At 49.9% G+C, this 21,000-nt stretch overlaps 1 protein-coding gene across 10 annotated transcripts in view; it reads right to left on the bottom strand.

The window, feature by feature from the left end:
* Window positions 1-398: 398 nt before the first annotated feature.
* Window positions 399-21,000, bottom strand: part of WDFY4 (WDFY family member 4) — a 292,757-nt gene continuing 272,155 nt past the window's right edge. For 7 of the 10 annotated variants that reach the window (XM_045040297.1, XM_023240659.2, XM_023240660.2 and 4 more), the window contains 9 exons: window positions 19,553-19,765; window positions 16,911-17,058; window positions 15,649-15,833; window positions 14,617-14,775; window positions 9,958-10,137; window positions 7,912-8,094; window positions 5,648-5,732; window positions 1,888-1,999; window positions 399-868 (listed from right to left, as the gene is read on the bottom strand). In XM_045040297.1, coding sequence (XP_044896232.1) covers window positions 802-868; window positions 1,888-1,999; window positions 5,648-5,732; window positions 7,912-8,094; window positions 9,958-10,137; window positions 14,617-14,775; window positions 15,649-15,833; window positions 16,911-17,058; window positions 19,553-19,765 — 1,332 coding nt within the window. In that variant the 3' untranslated portion in view covers window positions 399-801. Of the gene's footprint in view, window positions 869-1,887; window positions 2,000-2,482; window positions 4,631-5,647; window positions 5,733-7,911; window positions 8,095-9,957; window positions 14,173-14,616; window positions 14,776-15,648; window positions 15,834-16,910; window positions 17,059-19,552; window positions 19,766-21,000 lie in introns of those variants that run through there. The other 3 variants (XM_045040298.1, XM_045040299.1, XM_045040301.1) reach the window with 3 other exon arrangements.

The following is a 21,000-nucleotide window of genomic DNA, read 5'->3' as shown; positions in this document are numbered from 1 at the left end:
ACATGTGGACGGGGGTCCTTGACCCTCATGAAAGGTCAGGCCCTGGGAAAAGCCTGCCAAGCCCAAGTCTTCTCTGGGGCACAGAGATAGGGTAGGCACACCTCGGCAGCGTGCCTCTCCCTCACCCCCAGGCTGACTTCCCTATGCCTGCCAGAGAACTCACGTTCACGTCCTGTCAGCCACGTTAGCCGGGCCTCCTGAGCATAGCCCCTCGTTCCCCACGAACCTTGTCTGGCGGGCAAGCCTGCAGGAAAGCCAGATTCCAGGGAGGGAGGCAGGAGGGCCTGAGAAACACTCTGAGGGCGGGCTGTGCTTCCCTGAGGCCTTCCTGCCTTTCTAGGTATGGGATGCAAACACCTGAGTGGAAAAGGGTGGTGATCTTACACTCACGAGCCCTCTTGCATTTTGAAAACGCTCGCTTTAATAAAATAAAGACAATCCAATATTTCCCATTAGCTTCCAGCAAGTGACCCAATTTTTTTCAGTGTAATAAGCCCTTTGAAAAGGTGAGTCTTGTGAGTTCGTGGGCAGCTTGTGAGTGAGTCACAGTTTCCAGATCGCTGCTCCCAGGCTCCCAGGTGCTCTTCTCCTTTTTACGGAGTGTGTCCTTGGGCAACCCAAGGCCAAAGTCGCATGGGCCATGGAGTGGCTCGGGGTGTGCAGCTCTGATGGCCAGCAGCCCCTTCCTCAGGGGAGAGTCTTCTGTGCCCCAGGCACCGCGACAGCCTCCCTTTGCTGGTGCTGCTGCTGCCACTCAGGGCACCTGCCGCTCACTCCACCTGACCTCCACTGTCTTTCTTCCTACCCTTCTGCAGACCAGCAGAATATTCTCCCCTTCTCATCGCCGACCAGGAGTTTGGTCTGGTTTCTTGGGAAGAGAAGGAACAGACAGGAGTGTTAGAGCCAAGCCTGTGGGTCCCACTCATCCCAGCTGGCACTCAGGACGCTGCGACATGGCGGGTTCGGTCCAGGACCCCGGGGGGCCTGCACCTGACCTCACCTGAGGCAGGGGTGGGGGCTGGAAGAATTGGAGAATGCTTTGACCCCAAAGAGAGGGAACTTCTGAGCTCTGAGGGTTGTGGCACCCCCTCATGAGTATGGGGGGGACTCCCCAAGATGCCCAGGCTCCTGGCAGCAGGGTGAGGCCCTGACTTTTCTCTCCAGCATCTCCAAGTGTGCCTTTTGTCCTGTGAAGAGACAGTCTGGCCCCCCTACAAACGAATGGCAAGTTTTCCAGCAGAGTTCGGGCTCCGGACTCTCCGGCCCCCTTTTCCCATGTCCTACACTAGCCCACTTCATTTCAGCCTGGCTTCTGGAACACTGTGTGGTTCCCACCACCACAGACCCTGAGCCAGCAACTGCAGGGCAGTGAGGGAGGAAGGGAAGGGCCTCTCCAAGGCCCGCGGCCTCCGGAGACTCCACTCCCTAGTGTGCGCAATGGGTTGATGACAGAAAGGACCACTTACCTCCACTGGGTAATTATGAAGAATCAAATAATGTCTATCAAGTGTAGTGGCTGACACTTGGCTATTCTACACTGGCTTAGAGCTCTCAAAAGGCGCTTTTTTTTTTTTTTAATGTACGATACTCATCACACCAAATGTTAGCATTGGTAGCGGGCCTCAGGAAAACAGTGCCTCCCCAGCATGAAGTTACAAAGCTACACCCTTTTACATTTCTTTATGAATCCACGGGTATTTGAAAGAGAGAGAGAGCACAAACATGTGTGTGTTAAAAAACATTTCCTAGGGCCCTACGTGGGCTCCTCATTTGCCTCTTGTGCAAGGTGGGCCCTCCCTGGTGCCTACAGTAGTGAGGCGACTTTCCAGGGCCAGGCCACCTGAGCCCTGAGCTGCTGGAGGCCCGAAGGAGCCAGGCCTTGGTTACCTGGACACGGCTAGGGCTGTCACCGCAGGGCTGGTCTTGCTGGGCTTCCCTGTCAAAGCAAGGCTGACATCCAGCTCTCGACAGAGGGCAAGATTCTTCTCCCACCTGTGACCTGTGGGGATCGTGCGAGAGAACGATTAGGAAACCCATGCATGCACGTGGATGTCCACGGGCAGAGCCACAAACACATACACACATATTTATATTTGTGGTCAGCAACTTGTTAAATTGAGGGGAAAATATATTTAATCTTGGCCTGTGCCGTTGCAAAAAGGGCCGTCCCAATTTAATTTGCAGGCTGTGATAGTTACATGTGCTGACGGGCTGCGGTATCCATTGTGTACCAAATTGGATTTGTGTATTATTGCTTTCTAAATTGCATGCCTAGTTCAGCAAAATTGTTCATCAGTGTTTACTGGCTTTATGCTTAATAAGATGCCCCACAATACCTTGCTGCCAGGATGTAACGCAGCCCGTAATTGCCTAGTAAAAATAAATTACATAAAGTCGGCATTATCAACTTATCTAAATCCTCTCACGCCACAACCAATAATTAAATGCTGAGAACGTTTTTTCAAAAAATATAACTCAATGATTGTTACTTCACTCATTTTAATGACTGCATTTGGGGGCAGACAGTAATTCCTTCAACATGGAGGGCGAGATGGAGAGACATCAGCTGGGTACATCCCTGCGAAGTCACTCAGAGTCAGGGCAGGAACGACACAGCTGTCCCAGCTGTCCCAGGGTGGCCTCCTACGTGCGCGGAGAGGCCTGTGCACCGGGAAATGCGTGCACATTTTGTTTATGTGCAAAAGGCCACACTACAAGCCTTCCCGGAGCCCTTTTTGTGTTCCAGGTCAAGTCCAAGTCTACGAGGTGATTCCTAAAATACGTTGTGCTCTGACTGGGTTGGTCCTTGTTTCAAATGACAAATAAATGAATTCCGGGCCGAAATTAGATCATGTCTATACACAAACGAGGCATCCTCAATATCTCCAAAGCTCTCCCTTCTTGCCCCTTAAGACATCTGAGGGATATAGCAACATGCACACCAACAGGACACAGGTACAGACATCCACGTGCCATGCCTGATTCTGTCACCTTCCAGCAAAACGGGTTTGAGCAATATTCGGAGAACAACGAGACCTCCACAGGCTGAGGTTTGTAAGCCTGCAAATGGATTTTCTATTTCTACACTGTGGTCCAGCCTGATTTTCACGAATACATCCATGCGCTCATGCCATTTCACCTGAATCCTCCCTTAAACTGTAATCACAACCCTGGCACTTGTTTCCTATTTGGCAGTGGTGACCTCAGACAGGTCGGGACAAACGGCAGGGGAAGGATGTGGACCCAGGCGTGATGGGGATGCTGCCAGCCTGAAACAGTCTTGTGAGCTCCGTAATGTCATCGGCCAGTATATGAAGGGAGAAGGCTCTTACCAGCCTATAAAAATGATAAGAACAACCTGCATTTTGTTGAGCAGATTCTTGTCTATGCCTGTTATTTTTCATGTTAGGTACTTCCTGCACTTCCTGACATGTCAGGGCCAGGGGAACCGAGGGACAGAGTAATTGTTGGGCACAGAACTAGGTCTAGAGCCCTGCCTCTTGCTTTTCATGTCACTTCCCATTTCTTTGGACCCCATTCCCAATGAGTACAATCTCAGCACAACTGTTGACCCTGAACACAAACCCATGAATGCACTGGCACTTCCAGAACCAGTGGAAGGTCTTTGAGGTGCTCTCATTCATCGGTTTTTCCATCCATCCAGCATTCTTGTTCAGACATCCATTTATCAACCTTTGCCTCATGGGACCTCCATAGCTTCAGAAATGGGCAGTGGGGCCAAGGACTGAACTGGCATGCTTTCGTGCAGGTGTACCACAGGATTGTTCATAATCAGGCTGGGGAATAAGATTTTATGCTAGCTCTCTTCCAACTGGGTGGGAGAAATAGGGGAGAAAGTCTGGCCCCCGTTCTTCAAAGAAGTGTTGTGAGTTTTTTTAGAATGTACAAACCCCACACATCTTTCTTTTTACCCTGAGATGGGGTGATTCCTTGGAATCCCAAAGGACCCTCAAGGTACTAGGCACAATGAAGTGAATGTGGTTGTAGATCCTTCTGAGGTCACTGCTTTGGGTCTGCCCACATTATTGACAAGGGTGCCCAGATGGTGTTATTTTGAAGGAAGGAATTCTCAGTGTAGAGCCTGGGACCCAGTAAGGGCTGATCAGATGTCTGTGCATGTTTGTGTGACGAAAGAACAATAAATGGATGATTAAATGAATCAGGAAGGTGTGGAGTATATTCTAGAAAGGAACTAACTGAAGATGGCTACTCTTTTTAGAAGGCAGCCCTTAGCACTCTAATAAATTCTCTCCCGTGAATGATCATGGGTCTTGGGATATGAGTAAACCAGAACTCATGACGACAGGAGAAGTCACACTTCATGGTAACATGTTTCCTTTCATCATGGGCGGCACCAAGAAAAATGTCTCGGTTCTGGGCCAAAATCTTTGATGAAGACGGAGCTGAGAAAGAAGGCCGGCTGCACTGGAGGAGGTGATGGTTGGGGGCTATTGGGACAGCTGTGGTGGATGAGAAGGAGGTGATGGCTTTGCTGGTGATCTTTGTGCCTGTGATCAGGGGTGGTGCTATTGTTGATGATGCATGGCAGTATCTGCGGTTGAGATTCGCCTGGCAGTCTGAAGTTGGTCTGAGGTTGCTTATGTCCGCTCTGGGGACAGAAGTGAGAATGATGGTAATCCTACGCTTCTGGGTAACTCTGGGAAAGCTCCTAGGCCTCCGTGCTTCAATTTCCTAATCCTTCATATGGGTGGCATAGTAAAATCTATCTCACGGGGTTGTCATGACAAATTAGAGAATACACGGCAAGTACGCACGATGGAGACTGCTCAGGGTCAGCCGTCTCCCTGCAAGCTGAGCAGTGGTGGCCATGGTGGTGATGGTACCAGAGGCCATGATGGCAGAATAGAGAACAGATTTTCTTACATCAGTCCCATCTGCCACAAACCAAAGAGGGTTCCAGAACAGTCGTTCTTTTACCTTGGTACACACCACACTCACCTGGGGACCTGTTAGACATGGAAATCTAGCAACCCCCAATCTTTTGCCGGGGCTTAAGGTAAAAACAGGACCCAGATCTACATTTTTAACAAGGTTCCTGGGAATTGCGGATGTAGAGGACCTCCAGACCCACTCTGAGAAACTTGCCATGGGGAGTTGGGTGGACAGAGCCAGGATCACCAGGGCAGGCCGGGGCGCTATGGAACCACTTCCTCTCTCCAGGCATATGGCAAGGCCCCTCCTGGCCCCTCCTTTTCCCTTTCTGCAGCCTGGCTGTCCAGGCAAGTAGGCATTTGGACCCAGGCCCTGGGCTGGGAAGTTTGGCATTGAGGAGTCATCAGACAGATGGAGAACATCAAACTAAGCTCTGTAAGGTTCTGAGGCTCAGAAGCCCCTGAAAACCGCCACGACTGTTCACATGTCCAGGGAGCATCCCAGAGCTTGCTGGTCCCTGCATGACGGGGCCAGGATGCAACGGGACTACTCCACGCTGCTTCACGTTCTGCCGGCAGCTTGCAGTAAACTGTGCTCTGTCCCCCCAACCTGACAACATCCAGAGAGATTCCATGGCTTCCCTGGACTCCGTAGGACTGAATGGAGCTATGGGAGGGGAGGGGGGAGTGAAGACTGCAAGGCGAAGGCCCCACACCCTTAGCAGGGCAGGTACCTCTTGGGCTCAGAGGTTGAGCTGAGGGATCCTCTGGTGCTACCAGCCCGGGAACAGATGTCTTCATGTCCTCAGTCTTCCAAATCTGTCCAGAAAAGAGAAAGGGCCAATGGCTGGGGAAATGATCCTGTCTGTGGCCTCGGGCCCATCCCATTCCCTCACATCCAACGGACCCTGAGGGAAGGGATGGGAATATGGTCCCCTTTCACTTCCAACACTAATGTATTCTTGGGGACAAAAAATTACTTAGGCTTCAGTAGAGCACCGTTGAAGCTTAGGTGGGTTTACTCTGCCCTCCTGTGACCATAGTGCCTCCGTCCTCAACCTCTCATCTGCAGGGATGAGACCCAGCAGCTAGTTTATTGTCATTTTAGTTAGCTAATGCCCTTTCACCCTGCTGCCGCCATCCCTGGAGGCCTCCCTCACCACTTAGCAGCTAGGCCTCCCCATTCTCTGTGTCTGGCTCTTGGTCCCAAGCCCTTCTATTAATGTCCTCATGCTGACTGCATATGGCTTCTCACTTGCTGAATCCAGATGTTATGTTGACAAAGGGCAAGGATCAGCCTACTCTTAATGATTTTTTGAACTCCACACCAGGCCTAACCCAGCCCTGGGCCATTCCAGGAGCTCAATTGCCATGTTGGATGAATGAGTGCTGCGTGCATGAAAGTCTCTCACTCATGACGTGGGGGCCCACAAAAAAAAATGCACCTGCTGCTTGACCAGCCTGGGCTCCTCTGACTGACCCACAGTGTGAGTCACCCCACCAAGCCCAGGCCTCCCTGACCTACTCATGTTCTGGCTAGCCCAGGATGCCCTGCTCTCTGCAGAGATGATATACCCCTCCTAGCCCACAAATGGGGCTTCTCAAGGGACCCTCCTCAGCCTTGTCTCTCCCACCCACACACAGTGACCTCGCAGCTTGCTTGGCCTCTCCATATGCTGTAACTTTTCTTCATCCTTGGGACTCAGCTATACTGCCATCTCCTCTCATGTCTCTCTGTTAGAAATAAATCCATACTCCCTTTGGACCCTCACCACATATTGATTCAGCAAGTATTATCTCCATGATTATTCTGAGCCTTGGGGCATGGATACCCATGCAAAGCAAGGCCAAGTCTTAGCCATGATGGCACTCAGCAAGCTTTCATAAACATTTGAAGCAATCAATGGACATTTTCTTGAATACATTATGGCCTTCAGTCAACATTTCCTTTAAACTGTGGAATTCAGTGGACAGTTTCTTAAGTGAGCCTCTGAATTATTCCTTATCTTTACTCATTCCTTCATCCCTCCTGTCAGTCTCAGAAAGCTTGCCTTGTTCTTCCCAGGCTAATCCTCACACTTCAATGTTTCTGTTTCGTTCTCTTCCTGGTTTATTGATGCTTTCCCTCTCCATGGCTTTCCTCAGAGGGTCCATGGCACTCTTTGATTATCATGGTCATAGCATGCATTGCATACATGTATTTTTTGTTTGTATTCTCTTCTAGGATATGATCAGCTGGAGGATAATGGCCTATTATTAATTTCTGTGTTCCCTGTGGCTTGTATGATGAGTTTGGTACAGAGCCAGAGTTAGGGTGGTGGACAGATAAAAAATATTTGGATGTATAGATGGATTCATGGGTAGATTGATAGGTATATGGAAGGATAGATCATTGTATAGGAGGAAAGGAATGGAGGAAGGGAGGGAGGGATGGAGAGAGGGAGGGAGGAGAGAGGGAAGGAAGGAAGGAATGGTAGAGAGATAAATAGTTGGGTAGGTAGGTAGATGTATTATTGGATGGATGGATGAAAGGATGGATGAATGGATGAATAGGTATAGAGATAAATAGGTGAATGGATTAGTGGGTGAACAGATGGGTGGATGATGGATGGGCAAGTATGTGAATGGATCACCCAAATATTTCTTTTCAGCACTGGGCTATGTTCTTACACATTTGACCATTCAGCTTTAATACCTTGTGCTGATAAATGTTTATTTCATTTCATGAGTATATGTGTGTATACAATTATATATATAATTCTATCTATCTTCTATCTATCTATCTATCTATCTATCTATCTATCATCTATCTATCTACGTTTTGCCTGGAGAGAGCCTTGCCTTTGCCCTCACTTGCCATGAAGACCTAGTCTGGCATACCATTTGGTCTCAAATGCAGCCTATAGATTTGGGCTCTTGGAGGAAGTGAGAACAAAGACCATTTTCTTGTACTCATTCTGCCTTCATTCTGCCTTCATTCTGCCCAAGACACACCTACCCGAACCATGCCGTCTTGACTCCCAGTGATGATGACATGGTTTGTGTCCCATGCTGGCCCTTCCATCATGTAGCAGCAGGTTATGACTCCTTCAGGGCCCCAGGCCGTGGTGATGCTGGCCAGTGGCTGTCCATTGACATTCCACAGAGACAAGTGGGCTCCCGCACAGGAGACAATGGTGCCCTGCAGCAATAAAAACTGATTTCACTCCACACTGAGGTCACTGCCTGCCCATCCGCATTTGCTCAGCCAGAGTTTGCACACCCCAGCACCCTTAATCTGCTATCTTCTGAAGACTAACGAAGGTACTCCAAGACCTAAGACACCACTTCTTATTAGATGGCTCATAGGTCTCTTGTGTTTTCACACAACTACAAATTCCTGGCTATTTGCATACTGCAGTCATGTGTTTGGATACTGCTTTCTCTGTCACAAACTGGCTGACTTACCCTTTGGACTCCTTCCACAGCCTGGAGACTGCCTCTGGCTCCAGACATGGGGTCTGGACATGGCAGGCAGGCCAGCCCTGTCCCCATGAAGAAGATTTGGATATCACTTGGTAGAGGGCAGAGTACAGAGGTTTGAATGATTGTATATGGCTCAAAGAATTGACGATGTCTCTCTGAAGGGAATTTCTGAGGAGAAATGTCCCCATTGAACCTCCTGAAATGATTATGTCTAGAGTTTTCTTCTCAAGTCCTTGTCAATATTATGGCCAATGGTATAGTGGTCACTGTCACTGAGGACTCATAAAACCAGCTGGAGCCATGCCTTTGAGCCTTGCCCTAACCACAGAAAGGACGTAGGGAACTCAGTGCCCTTCCATAGCCCCCTGGGCTCCATCATACCCCTTTCTGAATTGTCTGGCTCTGTTAGAGTCTGCTTGAGGCTGAGGACCATGTCTGATACATCTCTGCCAAGCACCCAACCCTGAGCCCAGTAGGCACTTAGTGAATTCAGTTGGCTCCAGGACAAGTTGAATTCAACAAGTTGTTGGTCATGATATGTCTCCTCTGAGATCTGAGGACATTATTCTTTATAATGCTCTCTCAGATCAGGGCTTGGTGCCTTTCCCAACACATCCACCAATTTATCCATTCACTCACCATCCTCCCATCCATCCATCCATCCATCCACCCTCCATCTGCCCACTTACCTATCCGCCCATTAATTCACCCAAATATCCATCCAGCCACATACCTATTCATCCATCCATCCATCCATCCATCCATCCATCCATCCTCTGTTCTGACCATGTAAGATTCATCCTAGATTCAAGTTTACCTGGAACACCATGTTTGGCTAAAGTTGGGACGAGGAGCCTTCTTCATTATCTCCCCCTCTTTCTATTATCCCCTTGCCACTCTATCCATGCCCTGGACTCCTAGGGTTTTCTGTGAGAAGATGCAGAGCCTTTGAATCCTCACGGAACCCCATGCCCTATGATGAGGATTCCAGCCTGGGAGAAATTCCACACTGAGATTTAGATATATAGTTCTCTAACTCTTTCTGTTCTCTCTGTCTCGGTCTCTGTCTATCTGTCTGTGTCTCTCTGTTTCACTCAGACATAACACACACACACACACACACACACACACACACACACACACGTTCCTGACAGGCTTATCTTTGGTAGCAGCTTGGAGGGACAAACAGAAGCACTTCCTGCCATGGAGACCAGAAGCACCTGATGAGTTAACACTGACTTAACATCAGCGAACTGAATTAGTCCGCCAAGCCCAGAAGATCTCTTACCAAAGCCAACTTCTTGCCCCAATTCCCTCATGCCTGTGCCAGAACAGACACCTCCCACCACTCTCACCACCCTGAGGGAGAAAAATAAAAAAGGAAAAAATAAAATCTAGAACCAGATGCTGCACATGTTGATGGCTCCACTCTGCCTGGGCAAAGAATACTCCACACATTTGGGACAACATTTCTCAACATTCTTGGGAGATCAGCCTCTCTTTGTTCCTGGGTTTTCTTTTGGGACACTGAACCACGCTTCCAGGCAGGCTCATAGACATTGAGAAAGTGAGGACTCACCGAGACGTCACTGATGGCAAGAGCAGAGATACCCTCCCGGTGGGCAGGCAGGCGGGCCACGTGGGTGAGATGGTCTAGGTCCCACAGGATGCAAGTACAGTCTTGGGAGCCACTCACCAGGAGGCTGAAGGTGACTGATGCTGCCAGGCATGTGACAGCCTGTGTGTGTCCATATAAGGCCTGGGGACAAGAAGCAGACCCACGGATTATGGGAGGGACCCTCAATCTAGGTACCTGGGGAGATTTCCTGCCTTCCCACTTACTGTTGGGCTCCAGATGAGGAAACAGAGATTCAGGGTGATTCCATGATTCCAAAGTCTGTGGTATGTGTGTGCATGTGTTTCCATGTGTGTGTTTGTACATGAGTCTATGCTGGCCTCTCAGTTCCATCCATTTCTGGGAGTTGAGGCTCAGCCAGGGTGGATCTGCAGCCCTTTTATCATAACTGAAACAGGCCCGTAGCACCCTCACACGCTGTGAGCTCACCTACACTTGGCCTTGCGTGTTGAAGCTGCACGTACCACTAGTCACATGCAAGGACACTGATTTACCAAGTGTAGTGTCCCAACCAGGTGCATAAACATCAGCTAGAAATTCAAATGCAAATTCTTGGGCCCTATCCAAGACCGACTGAGTCAGAAACTCTGGGGGCGGGGCTGTGATGAAAACCATGGGTTTTCACAAGCTCTCCAGGAAATTTTCATGCACGCTCCAGTTTGAGCATTACCCCAGGAGAACCTCAGAAACAAACATGCCTCTGCCAACTAAAATGGAAGGAAGGCGGTGGGGCGGCTGTCAGGTCATCATGAAAAAAGATGTGACTTTTCAAGTCTGATGGATCTGGGTTCATAGCCTGTCTGGCCACGTGGCAGCAGGTGACTCAGGGCCTTGGTCTTGGCCCTCAGGTTGGCCTGTGCTGGGTTTGGCCTGGTTCACAGATGGCTATGTATCCAGATATGGCCAAAGGCCTTGCTCCCCAGGGACACGTGCCGGAGGGGCTGGGGTGGCCTGGTGTTCCCAGGTCCACGGCCGCTGGCCACAGTCTGGTTTCCATCACAGTGGTCCCAGAAGCTGCCAGGTAAGCCTGATCTGAGAGCTGCTGCATCCACACGGGCAGCTGTCTTCTGGAATGAGCCAGAGAAGTGCAGAGATGGCATTCTGAAATGTGATTACCCTGGCTTACCTAGTGGTAAACCTCCACCCTCAGGACGGATGACTGCTCACTCATTTGGGTCAATGAGTCTGAGCATCATTTTTCAAAGCTGTCACTTTGCCTGGTCACAGCCAGGAAGAGTTCTGCCAGGGATTCCTGTTTGTTTTCGGTAGATCTCAATGTGGCACCAAGCAGATGGGGCTGGCAAGGTTCTGGACGTGACCCACAGAAGATGACTGGGGTCATCTCAGGAAACTGGAAGCTGGCCACATGAAGAGAAAAGCAGAGGATCTGACAGGAGCTCTGATGACTGAGTTCTGACCGTAGGGGGACATGGTGACTCCACAGAGTGCAAGCCAGGGGATGCTGGACTAAAGGCTGGGGATTCAGAGAGAGAAGCTCTGAGCCCAAGTGTCCCCATGTGCTGTCCATTAATGGAGCCAAGTCTACTGCTTTGCAAAGGGAGGCACTGGAGAGTGAGGGGGGTGGCCAGTCTGCGTGCAGGCACTGACCACCCGTGTAAGGCTCATTGCCTCTCATCACGAGGCACGTAGCCACCCCCATCTGGAAAGGCTGAGGACATCAGTGAAGGAGGACAGCAGATGTCAATGTGCTGTCTACTGGCTCTTTGTTGGGATGAGCACTGGGTGTTGTATGGAAACCAACTTGACAATAAATTATATTTTTAAATAAATAAATAAATAAATAAATAAAATAAGAATACAGTAGTCCCCCTTATCCATGGAGGACATGTTCCAAAACCCTCAGTAGATGCTTGAAACCGTGGGTAGTACCAAACCCTGTGTGTACTGTTTTTTTCCTGTACGTACATAGCTATGAAAAAATTTAATTTATAAATTAGGCACAGTAACAGATTAAAAGCAATAACTAGTAATAAAAGAGAACTGTTATAACAACGTACTGCAATAAAAGTTATGTGAGTGTGGCCTCTCTCTCTCAGAATGTGTTATTGGACGCCACTCGTCCTTCCTGTGATGACATGAGGTGAATGTCATAGGCACTGTGACGTGGCCCGAGGCTACTACTGACCTTCTGATGATGAGTCAGAAGGAGGATTATCTGGTTTCGGGCCATGGCTGACCACAGGTGACTGAGACCATGGCACGTGAAACCATGAATCAGGGGGTACTGTCACAGTACCTCTCTACGTGGCCAATTAAAATGACTTCACTGTCATCACCTAAATAAAGCAGCAAAATATAAAGAAAATACAATACAATAAAATAAAATAAAATAAAATAAAATAAAATAAAATAAAATAAAATAAAACAAAAGCCTCTGGAAATAATTGCTCATGCTGGACACTTGTGGTGAGATGGGCACTCTTAATTAATCGCGGTGGCAATGTAAAGTTACAGAACCACTATCGAAAGCACGATGTCCCTGCTTGGTAGTTCTACTTCTTGAAATTTATTTTAAGGCAACAATTAATCAGAAGCAAACAGCAATCTATATAAGCTGTTGTCTGCAACATTATTTAAAATAGTTAAAATTTGGAAGTAATGTAATTGTCTAGTTTGAGGAGAAACGGTTTATTAAACCGTGGCGCACTGACATAACAAAACAATTGAAATGTAATTTTATGGAAATGGAATAATATGGAACAATTGAAATGTAAATTACAGACTGTGGAGAAGGAGAAACAATTTGATAGGCTGGGTGGAAACAGAATAAACATATCTACACAATGATCAGAATGGTATAAATATGTATATCTGGGGATGGCAGTATGTGACAATGGAAACTTTTATAGAGATTATAGAGAATTATTCAACTTTGAAGTGAATTTGAAATTTGTCTTTAATGTTGTAATATCTTTAAAAAATGAAACACTTAAAAAAAACTGTGTATGAAACTATTTAATGATGTCTTTGCCGGCAAGTCAGGGACAGACCCCCTCACTGAGCAGCTGGTGGTCTGGGGGATCCCCAAGGCCATGTCAGCCACTACAGGTAAATGATAAAGGATTTTATTCTGCGTAGGAAATAAGAGCGTGTGGGATTCCCCTTACCTTTTCCTCTTGATTTATAACTAGGAGAGGATGATGAATTACATTTTTATGCTGCCAATACAGGGCTTTTATATAGCACATCTTCATTTCGAAAAGGGGGTAGTGGGAGGCCGCTTCCCCGACTCCCCAAGGCCGGCTCTGCAGTCAGGCTGGATCTAGGGCGTCCCTAAAGTGGTGCCCGGGATAAGGGAGCACTCCATAGAGTAATAATAATGTGCGGTCTCTTCACACAGGTCAGGAGTAAGAACGTTGCCCCCTGCCCGCAGTCCACGGAAGGAGAAGGAAACCTAGAACAGCGTGAAAAGGTGAAAAGGCAGGGCGCTCCGAGGCTGGCCTTGAGAGTCTGGGGAAGGCAGCCTGCACTTGGCCTGCACAGCTCCCTCAGCAGGTGCCACTGCTCCACAGGAGTAATCGGCCCCCTCAGCACTGACCCAGTCGTTCTTTACCTCTCGTCTACTGAGTGCCTACCTTGCACCACACGTGTACTGCAGGGGGTGGTAGGGTGGTGAGGGGAGGGCTTGAAAAGCATCCAGAGAAACCGCGGAGCAGTTTCAGTGAAACATGTGCGGTTTAGGAAATCTGATCCGTGGTGAGTTTTGTGTGATTAATTTTGGTGGTTGTCATCTTGGGTCTATATGGCCAACTACGAATACAGATGTAAACATGAGCTGCATTTTAGAGCTGGAAGCGTACCCTAGTGGTATTCTGGGCAGGTTCCAGGATGCACAGGCAGGAAGCGTGGGTTTCGAGTTAGATCGACCCAGATTAAAACGCAAACTCGCTCTCTCTGAGCTTCAGTTTCCTTGCGTGGAAGTGGGAATAACGGTGCCGGATTCGCCAGACTTAAACGAATGTACAGAGTCTCAAGCAAACAGCGAGTACGCTCTGCTTGTTACGAGAGCGGCGGTGATTCCTGAGGCGGGACTGGAAGGAGCCCACTGCCCCCGCCTGCTTCTGCTCTACTCCACTGCTGTTCTGAAGTAGCCTTTCAATTTCCGGCTCCACGACGAGTCACTTGACTTCTTCGCACCTGTTTTTTCCACCGGTAAAGTAAGGAGAAGAATAGCACCTAGTTTACAGTGTTGTTGAGAAGGTAAAAGGAGGCCATCCGCACAAGTGCCCACGGCACATGATCAAAAATGTTCTCAAGTGCAAGGAAACTGCTTTCACTGGCTCTGACGCGTAAGCGGCATCTCTCATTGAGGGATGGGTCCCACGGGGCCACCTGCCCTGTGGGCTTGTCAAAACCACCGTGGGCATGGAACCGTGGCCTTGTAACAGCAAACAGCCATGTGCCGTCACCAGTGCCTCTCTGTGTTCTCGGCTCCTGAGGGAGGCAGGGCTTTTGGTGCGCAGGGAATTAGATGGCGCTAGGGCACTATACCTGCCTGAGGCTCCACACATGCCCCAGGCACGATCTCCACCTGAGGCACCATCCCCGCCTGAGGTAAAATCCCCACCTGAGGTATCGTACCTGCTTGAGGTGCAGGCCTTTCGGGCGGCCTCTGGCTATGCTGAGCTCCCATACACAGACCACCGCACTGGCCCCAGAGGTGATGATCGTTGTGGGGGCTGGGCACACGGTACACAGGCAGCGGCCCCAGGCAGCCAGGTTCTCGAATGTCGTCAGGATCTATGGGAGACAAGTGGGGTGAGCACTGGCGCCCCAGCCAGCACAGGGCCGAGAGCCCGGACAGGGTGACAGAGGGACAAGGGCAGGTCTGGATGCTGCTGGCCTGCTTGTGTGCCGTGGGAACTGCAGGACATGTCATGTGTTCCGGAGGCTGGCACTGGTGACCCAATCCAGGCAATCCAAGCCTGTCCCCAGGGAGCTCATACTCTAGTGAGTGGGGAGACACAAGCGAGCAGGGAGTTAGGGAGACGTTGTAAACACCTGGCTGCCTCACGAAGTGGTAGGGAAGGCTGGGGGTGGCAAGGGAGAGCTCGGTGGGCAGGGAGTTCATGTCATGTGATCGGTGCGTGGGATGTACGGTGGGAGGGAAGTTGGGCTAGGAAAGGAGGCTGGAGGTGGCCAGGGCCACAGCAAGATGTGAAGTAACTTTGTGGCCTGAGTCAAGGGCGGATGAAGGGCAACCAGACGGCTCGCTTCTGGCGCTGGCTCAATGCTCAGTGAGTGTCCTCGGAGTCTGAGCCGTGAGCAATGCCAGGGGAGCCCCAAGACTCCACACCCAGACTGAGAGTCTGAGTGGCCTCCACGCAGCCAAGTGACCGGCTGGTGGCAGAGACTGCTGTGCAGTGACAGCGTGCACTGTGAACTTGTAAGCTCCGCTCCTTAGAATATGGGTTGGAGGCTTGGCCCACAAGGGCCCTCAGCCGGGCCGCACAAGCCGTCTCCCTCTCAGGCAGGGGGCACAGGCACAAGGAGGAAGTGGGGCAGCGGTGCCTGCTTTGGACTCGCCCTCTGACTGCTTCTGCCTCAACGGTGACCACCCTGCCCCCCCCCACCTGCCTGCGTGCCCCATGCCTGCACCCCATACCCGCCCACCTTGTCAGAGCCATAGTTCCCCAGGCAGCAGCTGAAGTCATCAAAGCCCCAGCTGAAGGTCTTGTTCCAGAGCGGAGGCAGCAGCATCTTGTTCTTTTCCACAGCCAGGATGGTCTTCTCGGTAGGGACGATGTGGCCAATGGCTCCTTTGGGGGATTCTGAGCCTAGAGAGAAAAGGTACATATCTACCCCCCAGTTAGTATGGTGGAGCTTACCCGCCAAGAGGCAACACCCCCTTTCTCTGTGCCCAGGGAGGAGCCATGGGCAGGTGACCTGGACTTGGCAAAGCACAAGCCTGGGCAGTAGCCACTTGCTCGTCAAGGCACCTCACTCCAGGGCCTCACTCCAGGGGCTGTGTTAGACCCTGGCCCCGAGCTGGGCCCCCTGGCCCTGGGTTCCTCCCTTGTTTTAGCACATACGTTAAGCTTGCACATGGCCACAGGTTTTCAGTGTCTCTAAAGGGCTGATATCAGGGGAGGAGTGGCTGAGGCTGTCGGTGCAGGTGGCACAAAGCCACAGGAGCCTTGGGGGGCTCTGCCCTTCCTGTCCCTCCCGGACACCTTATCTGGTAGGGATGGGTGTGCCACAGGCACTGTTCTTGGAGTTGAAGGCAAAAAAGGACACACCAAAAACCCCCAACAAACCTGGCCTTGTACTCCTTATAGAACTCCAGAATGTTGCCCTTTGTCTTGGGATTTCCCAAAAGCAGTGCATGCTCCAGATGGCCCAGACATCAGACTTCACCCACAGTTTCCCTAAGAAGCAGCAGGGCTGGAACTCACACTGGGCTGTGTGCCCCAGGTCAGCTGCTCCTGGCTAGTGGCTGCAGGCCCGAGTGGGTGCTTAGGAGCAACAGTGACTGTGGGTACTAAGGAACAGAGGCTGCAACCCTCCCTCCCCTCGGGAAATCTGGCTTTGGAGGTGAGGAGGGGTGTATGTGTGTGTGTGCAGGAAAGAGAGAGAAAGAAAAAGAAAGAGGTGTGTGTGTGTATGTGCGCACACACATATATGAAAGAAGGAGGGGAATGTGTGTCTTAGATAGACAGGCAGACAGGTGAGTCTGTCAGGATCTAACAGAGGTGCTTCCGGACACTTCCAGGGCACAGGCCTCCCCAGATTCCTGCTGTGACTAGAGACACAGCCATCCAAAGTCAGACCCCAAGACCCTGAAGGGTCTGTGCCCCTGAGTCTCCAAAGGAACACCAGTCACTAAAGGGACATCTGTGGGACAGGGCGCCAAACAGAGCTGACCAGGTGGTTACCTTTGACTGTGACCTGGGAGGGCCGCAGTGACTGCAGATTGTAGAAAAAGGGCTGTGGGTGGCTGGGGAGGCTCGCAGGTATGACAGCATCCTTTCCGGGTGAAGCCTTCCCTGCAGCGCTCCTGGCTGGGTGGGGTTTCGTAAAGAGCTGGAGAGGCAAGGGGACAGACGTACACCGCACAAGTCATTAGGGACAGACGGCCGGAGGAGTCCTCCCCAGTCAAGCCACGGCGGTACCTCCGCTCTGAGTGCTGCCTGAGCTGGGCTTGCTTCTGACTGAGATAAACAAAAACAGAGCTATCTGGTTCAGCCCTCGGATGTTGTCGATGAGGGGCTTGGGCTCAGAGAGGGCCCACTGCTTTCTCCAGGTCATGGTGCGTGACTAGCAGAATTAGCCTTCCTGGCTGCCCAACTGTCATCTTCTCCACGCTGCTTGGGAAAAGGATGACCTCACTGAGGAGCCTTTGGTCCCTGGCAGAGCTGCGTCTCAAATCATGGGTCAGAATGACCCTCTTCTCTCTCTAGATCACATGTCTCTCTTCATTTGCTTGAGCTATTTCTCACATTTTTTTCCCCCTTCCTTTACAAACTCTGCAGGCACGTCCATCTGGGCATCAAGACAGAATTCTTTAATAGCATCCATTCAAACGTTCCAAAGAGCACAGGCAAACCCCATTAGTGGCCTTTCTTATTTTCACTTTTCTTAGATCTCTGCTGTCAAAGTGTCCCCAATGCCAAACTTTTTGCATAACCAGGCAAAATATGAAGCCCAAGGCCGTGCTGCTTGGCAGAATCTTGCTGCTGCCACAGAGGGCAGCTGAGGCCAGCTCCGGCTCTCCACCCTCCCCCCTTCCCAACTAGGCTGTTCTTTCCAGCCATCAGGCCCATTCTTCTGCTCCCTGATGGAAACATCCGCTGGGTACCATGATGGAGGTGTGACGGTGGGCCGCAGGTGGGCACACGGGTAGAAGTGAGGTTCAGCAGGCAGCTGGGAGGGGTCTCACAGCAGACTAGGCTCAGTTACAGCCTTTAATCAAATACTGGACTACCTACTAAAGCTGGGTGGGTGATCAATACAAACGGAGATCAGAATGATGATTTCTAAAGGAGCATTAAATAAAGAACATCCTTTCTTTCCCGACAGAATGACTAAAGCATCGCAGGCCCGGTGCCTGTAATAACTTCAGCAGGCACAGCGCCTTGATGGCACAGTGCGTGGTCCTGAAGTCTTTTAATCTTGTCTCTAGGTTGGGACCACTGGAAGAATTCTAATTCTGACAATTATTTAGAAATATCTTTTTTTAAAGCTCATCCGATACCTCACTAAGTAAAATCAGAATCTAAAATCGTGTGCATTCCGTGATCACACTGATGTGAAAATATTTTTGCGTGGGGACAAGAACTGTGAGAATGTAACCCAGGACACAATTGGATGGTGGTGGCTACTACTTTGAATTATTTAATTGCTTTATCTGTATTATTAGGCTACCCAAGCTTCTTTCCTGAAATTCTCTCCTTCCTACAAAGCCTTCCCTGGCCGAACCCACATTTGGATGTGCTGTTCATTCTCCAAGTCACCCCTTAGGCACTTCTCACACTCCCCTCACCTGGGAGCTGAGCAAACTTGGAGCATGTCACGTAAGACCAGGTAGAAAAGATGTTACTAGTTTTGCACTGTTGAGATGAGCCCGTCCAAGCCTCATGGTTACATATGGAGAAGGCTGTTGCCCAAGATGGCCCTGGAATTGGCTGGGCTTATGCACTCACTTCCCAGCATGGCTCCTGAATGTCCATCCAGGCTGAGAGCCCAGCCCATGGGGCCATGATAATAGCCCAGATGGCTGTACTTACGAATGAAAGTTCTCCACATTGCACTGAAGCTTGAGGATCAATGGGGCTGGGATCAGTTAAATAAGTGTTTCTCTTGCACACCATTCACCAGGATGTCACCATGATCCCATAGCCTCACGTTGCTACATGACTATCCTGATGGGGGGGTGGAGCCAGTGGAGCGAAAGGCCCACATGAGACCCCTGCAATTTCACCAGAGGCCCCGAGGGCAGAACTTAGATACTGTCGCACTGTTGGCAATATGGCTTTGGGGCCAACCAGACGGGGCTAGAACTCTACCTCTGTCATCTGCTAATGTGCAATCGTAGGCCAGTTATTTATTTAGACTCTCTGAGCCTCAGCTTCCTGATCTGTAAAAGAATAATTTCTATACCCAGAGCTTATGAGGGGATTCAATGAGGGAATCACACTAATGTCTACCATTTGTTGAGTGCCCATTGTATTTCAGGTGTTTCAAGCACTTGATGTCTTAATTCATTGGCTCTCCACAACAGCTCTGAGGCTAGACACACATATAGAAAATTAAATCCTGTGGATTTATTGTAGTGTCTGTTACATATATCACAGGCGAATGGAGTGTTCACTGTATCGTTAATGATGTCATCACCTTCATCAACACCAGATGGTAACAGAGGGCTAAGCCCCAATACTGAGGAGTGTAGGAAGACCTTTTCCCATCCCCAGCCCTCTCTCTTGTTCCTATCCAGGAGAAAATGTCCTCACTATCACTTCAAAGCTTACAGTGCATACACTCTTCTGAGAAAGCAAGACTAATGACATGGATACTGTACCTGTTTGGGTACCTGTCCAAAGTTGCTGACAAACCCCAGGATGGTGCTCCTGATCAAAGGGTCACTGATGCTGCTGAGGTCCATTCTGTCACCATAGAAGTAGGGGTGGAAGGTATTAACAGCTTCTACCGCGGCTGACCCCTGCTGCTTGTACCCAAAAATGAGGTCTATCCAGTGGTGGAGGTTGGCACTGACAAAGTCACTTTCCAGAGCCTGGAACCAAAACCCAAAGAGCATGAAAAATGCAGGTCTCCCTTGGACTTGTGAGCCCTCTGCACAGATCAGGAGGGCACAGATGCATCAGGATGCTGGCTCTGCACAGGAAAGATGTGACATTTCCCAGAGTTTGAGGAGCACTAAGTGGGCAGACATACAGGCCACCCAAGGACCACCCAATTCCCGCCTCCAGCTAGTGGGAAAACAGATCTAACTGTTCCCAATCACCTAGCGCATTCACTCCACGATATACCCAGGAGGCGCAGAATACCTGTCTTGCATTGATATCTAAATGGAAGAGACCAGACTGAAAATAAGTCTTGGGGTCCTGTTGATCTCGATATAAGAAAAAGGGAGAGCTGATTCTGACCAGAGACGTCAGGAGTTTGAAACTAAGTATAGCAGGTAGGCGAACATGCTCTGGAGCACATTGGACCCCAGCACTGCCATAGATATTCCTTCACGTCTATGTCCTCAGTTTCTTCATCTTCTTCTTCTAAAAAATGGGGACAATAACTGTACTTTCTCTGTGGAATTATGTGAGGTTTGGTTTGTGTCCATGGCTGGTGCACAGCGAGCTCCATGTAATAATGTTGACTACAGTGATGGCACTGAGCACCTACAAGGTGCCAGGCACTGGCTTGGGGGTTGATGTGTATTGTCTCTTCCTGTCAACACCACCTTTCATTCGTAGATATCATTACCCCACTTCTGGGGCAGGTTCAGGTGTGGTTTTTGAACCTACTGTCTCAGTCCCCGACTCCCAGGCCTCAGAACCCCACAGGGGATATCCAACCTCACTGAGCACATCTCACTGCACCAAGTACCTAGAAATTATTGACATATTGGGTATGAGGCTCTTTCTCAATCATCTCTGGAAAGAAAAGGATAGAATCTACCTTTGAGAGACAACTCAGTCCCCAGGAATGTGAGCTTCCCTGACTGGGGCACTTCTGTCCAGTCCAAAGCATGCAACGGGCAAGAGCATTTCATCCACACACCTAAAGGGTAAGTCTACGATGACCTTGAGGAACATCTGCCCATATGCAGCCTTCCCATCTCCAAGGAAGGTGGACAGAAGAGTTTCCAGACTCAGCCATGAAGAATTACTCTGAGCTTACATCCTCTGAATGGGACCTAAACCTCAGCCCACTCAGGAACACGGCTCCTGTTGAAAGTCAGCAATATCTCTCTTCAACTAAAGGTGCCATCTGATAGGAAGCACAAAGAAG

This window comes from Felis catus, chromosome D2 (genome assembly GCF_018350175.1).
Source record: "Felis catus isolate Fca126 chromosome D2, F.catus_Fca126_mat1.0, whole genome shotgun sequence".
NCBI lineage: Eukaryota > Metazoa > Chordata > Mammalia > Carnivora > Felidae > Felis > Felis catus.
Note: the sequence above shows the minus strand (reverse complement) of the source record. Positions and strands in the feature narration are given on the sequence as shown.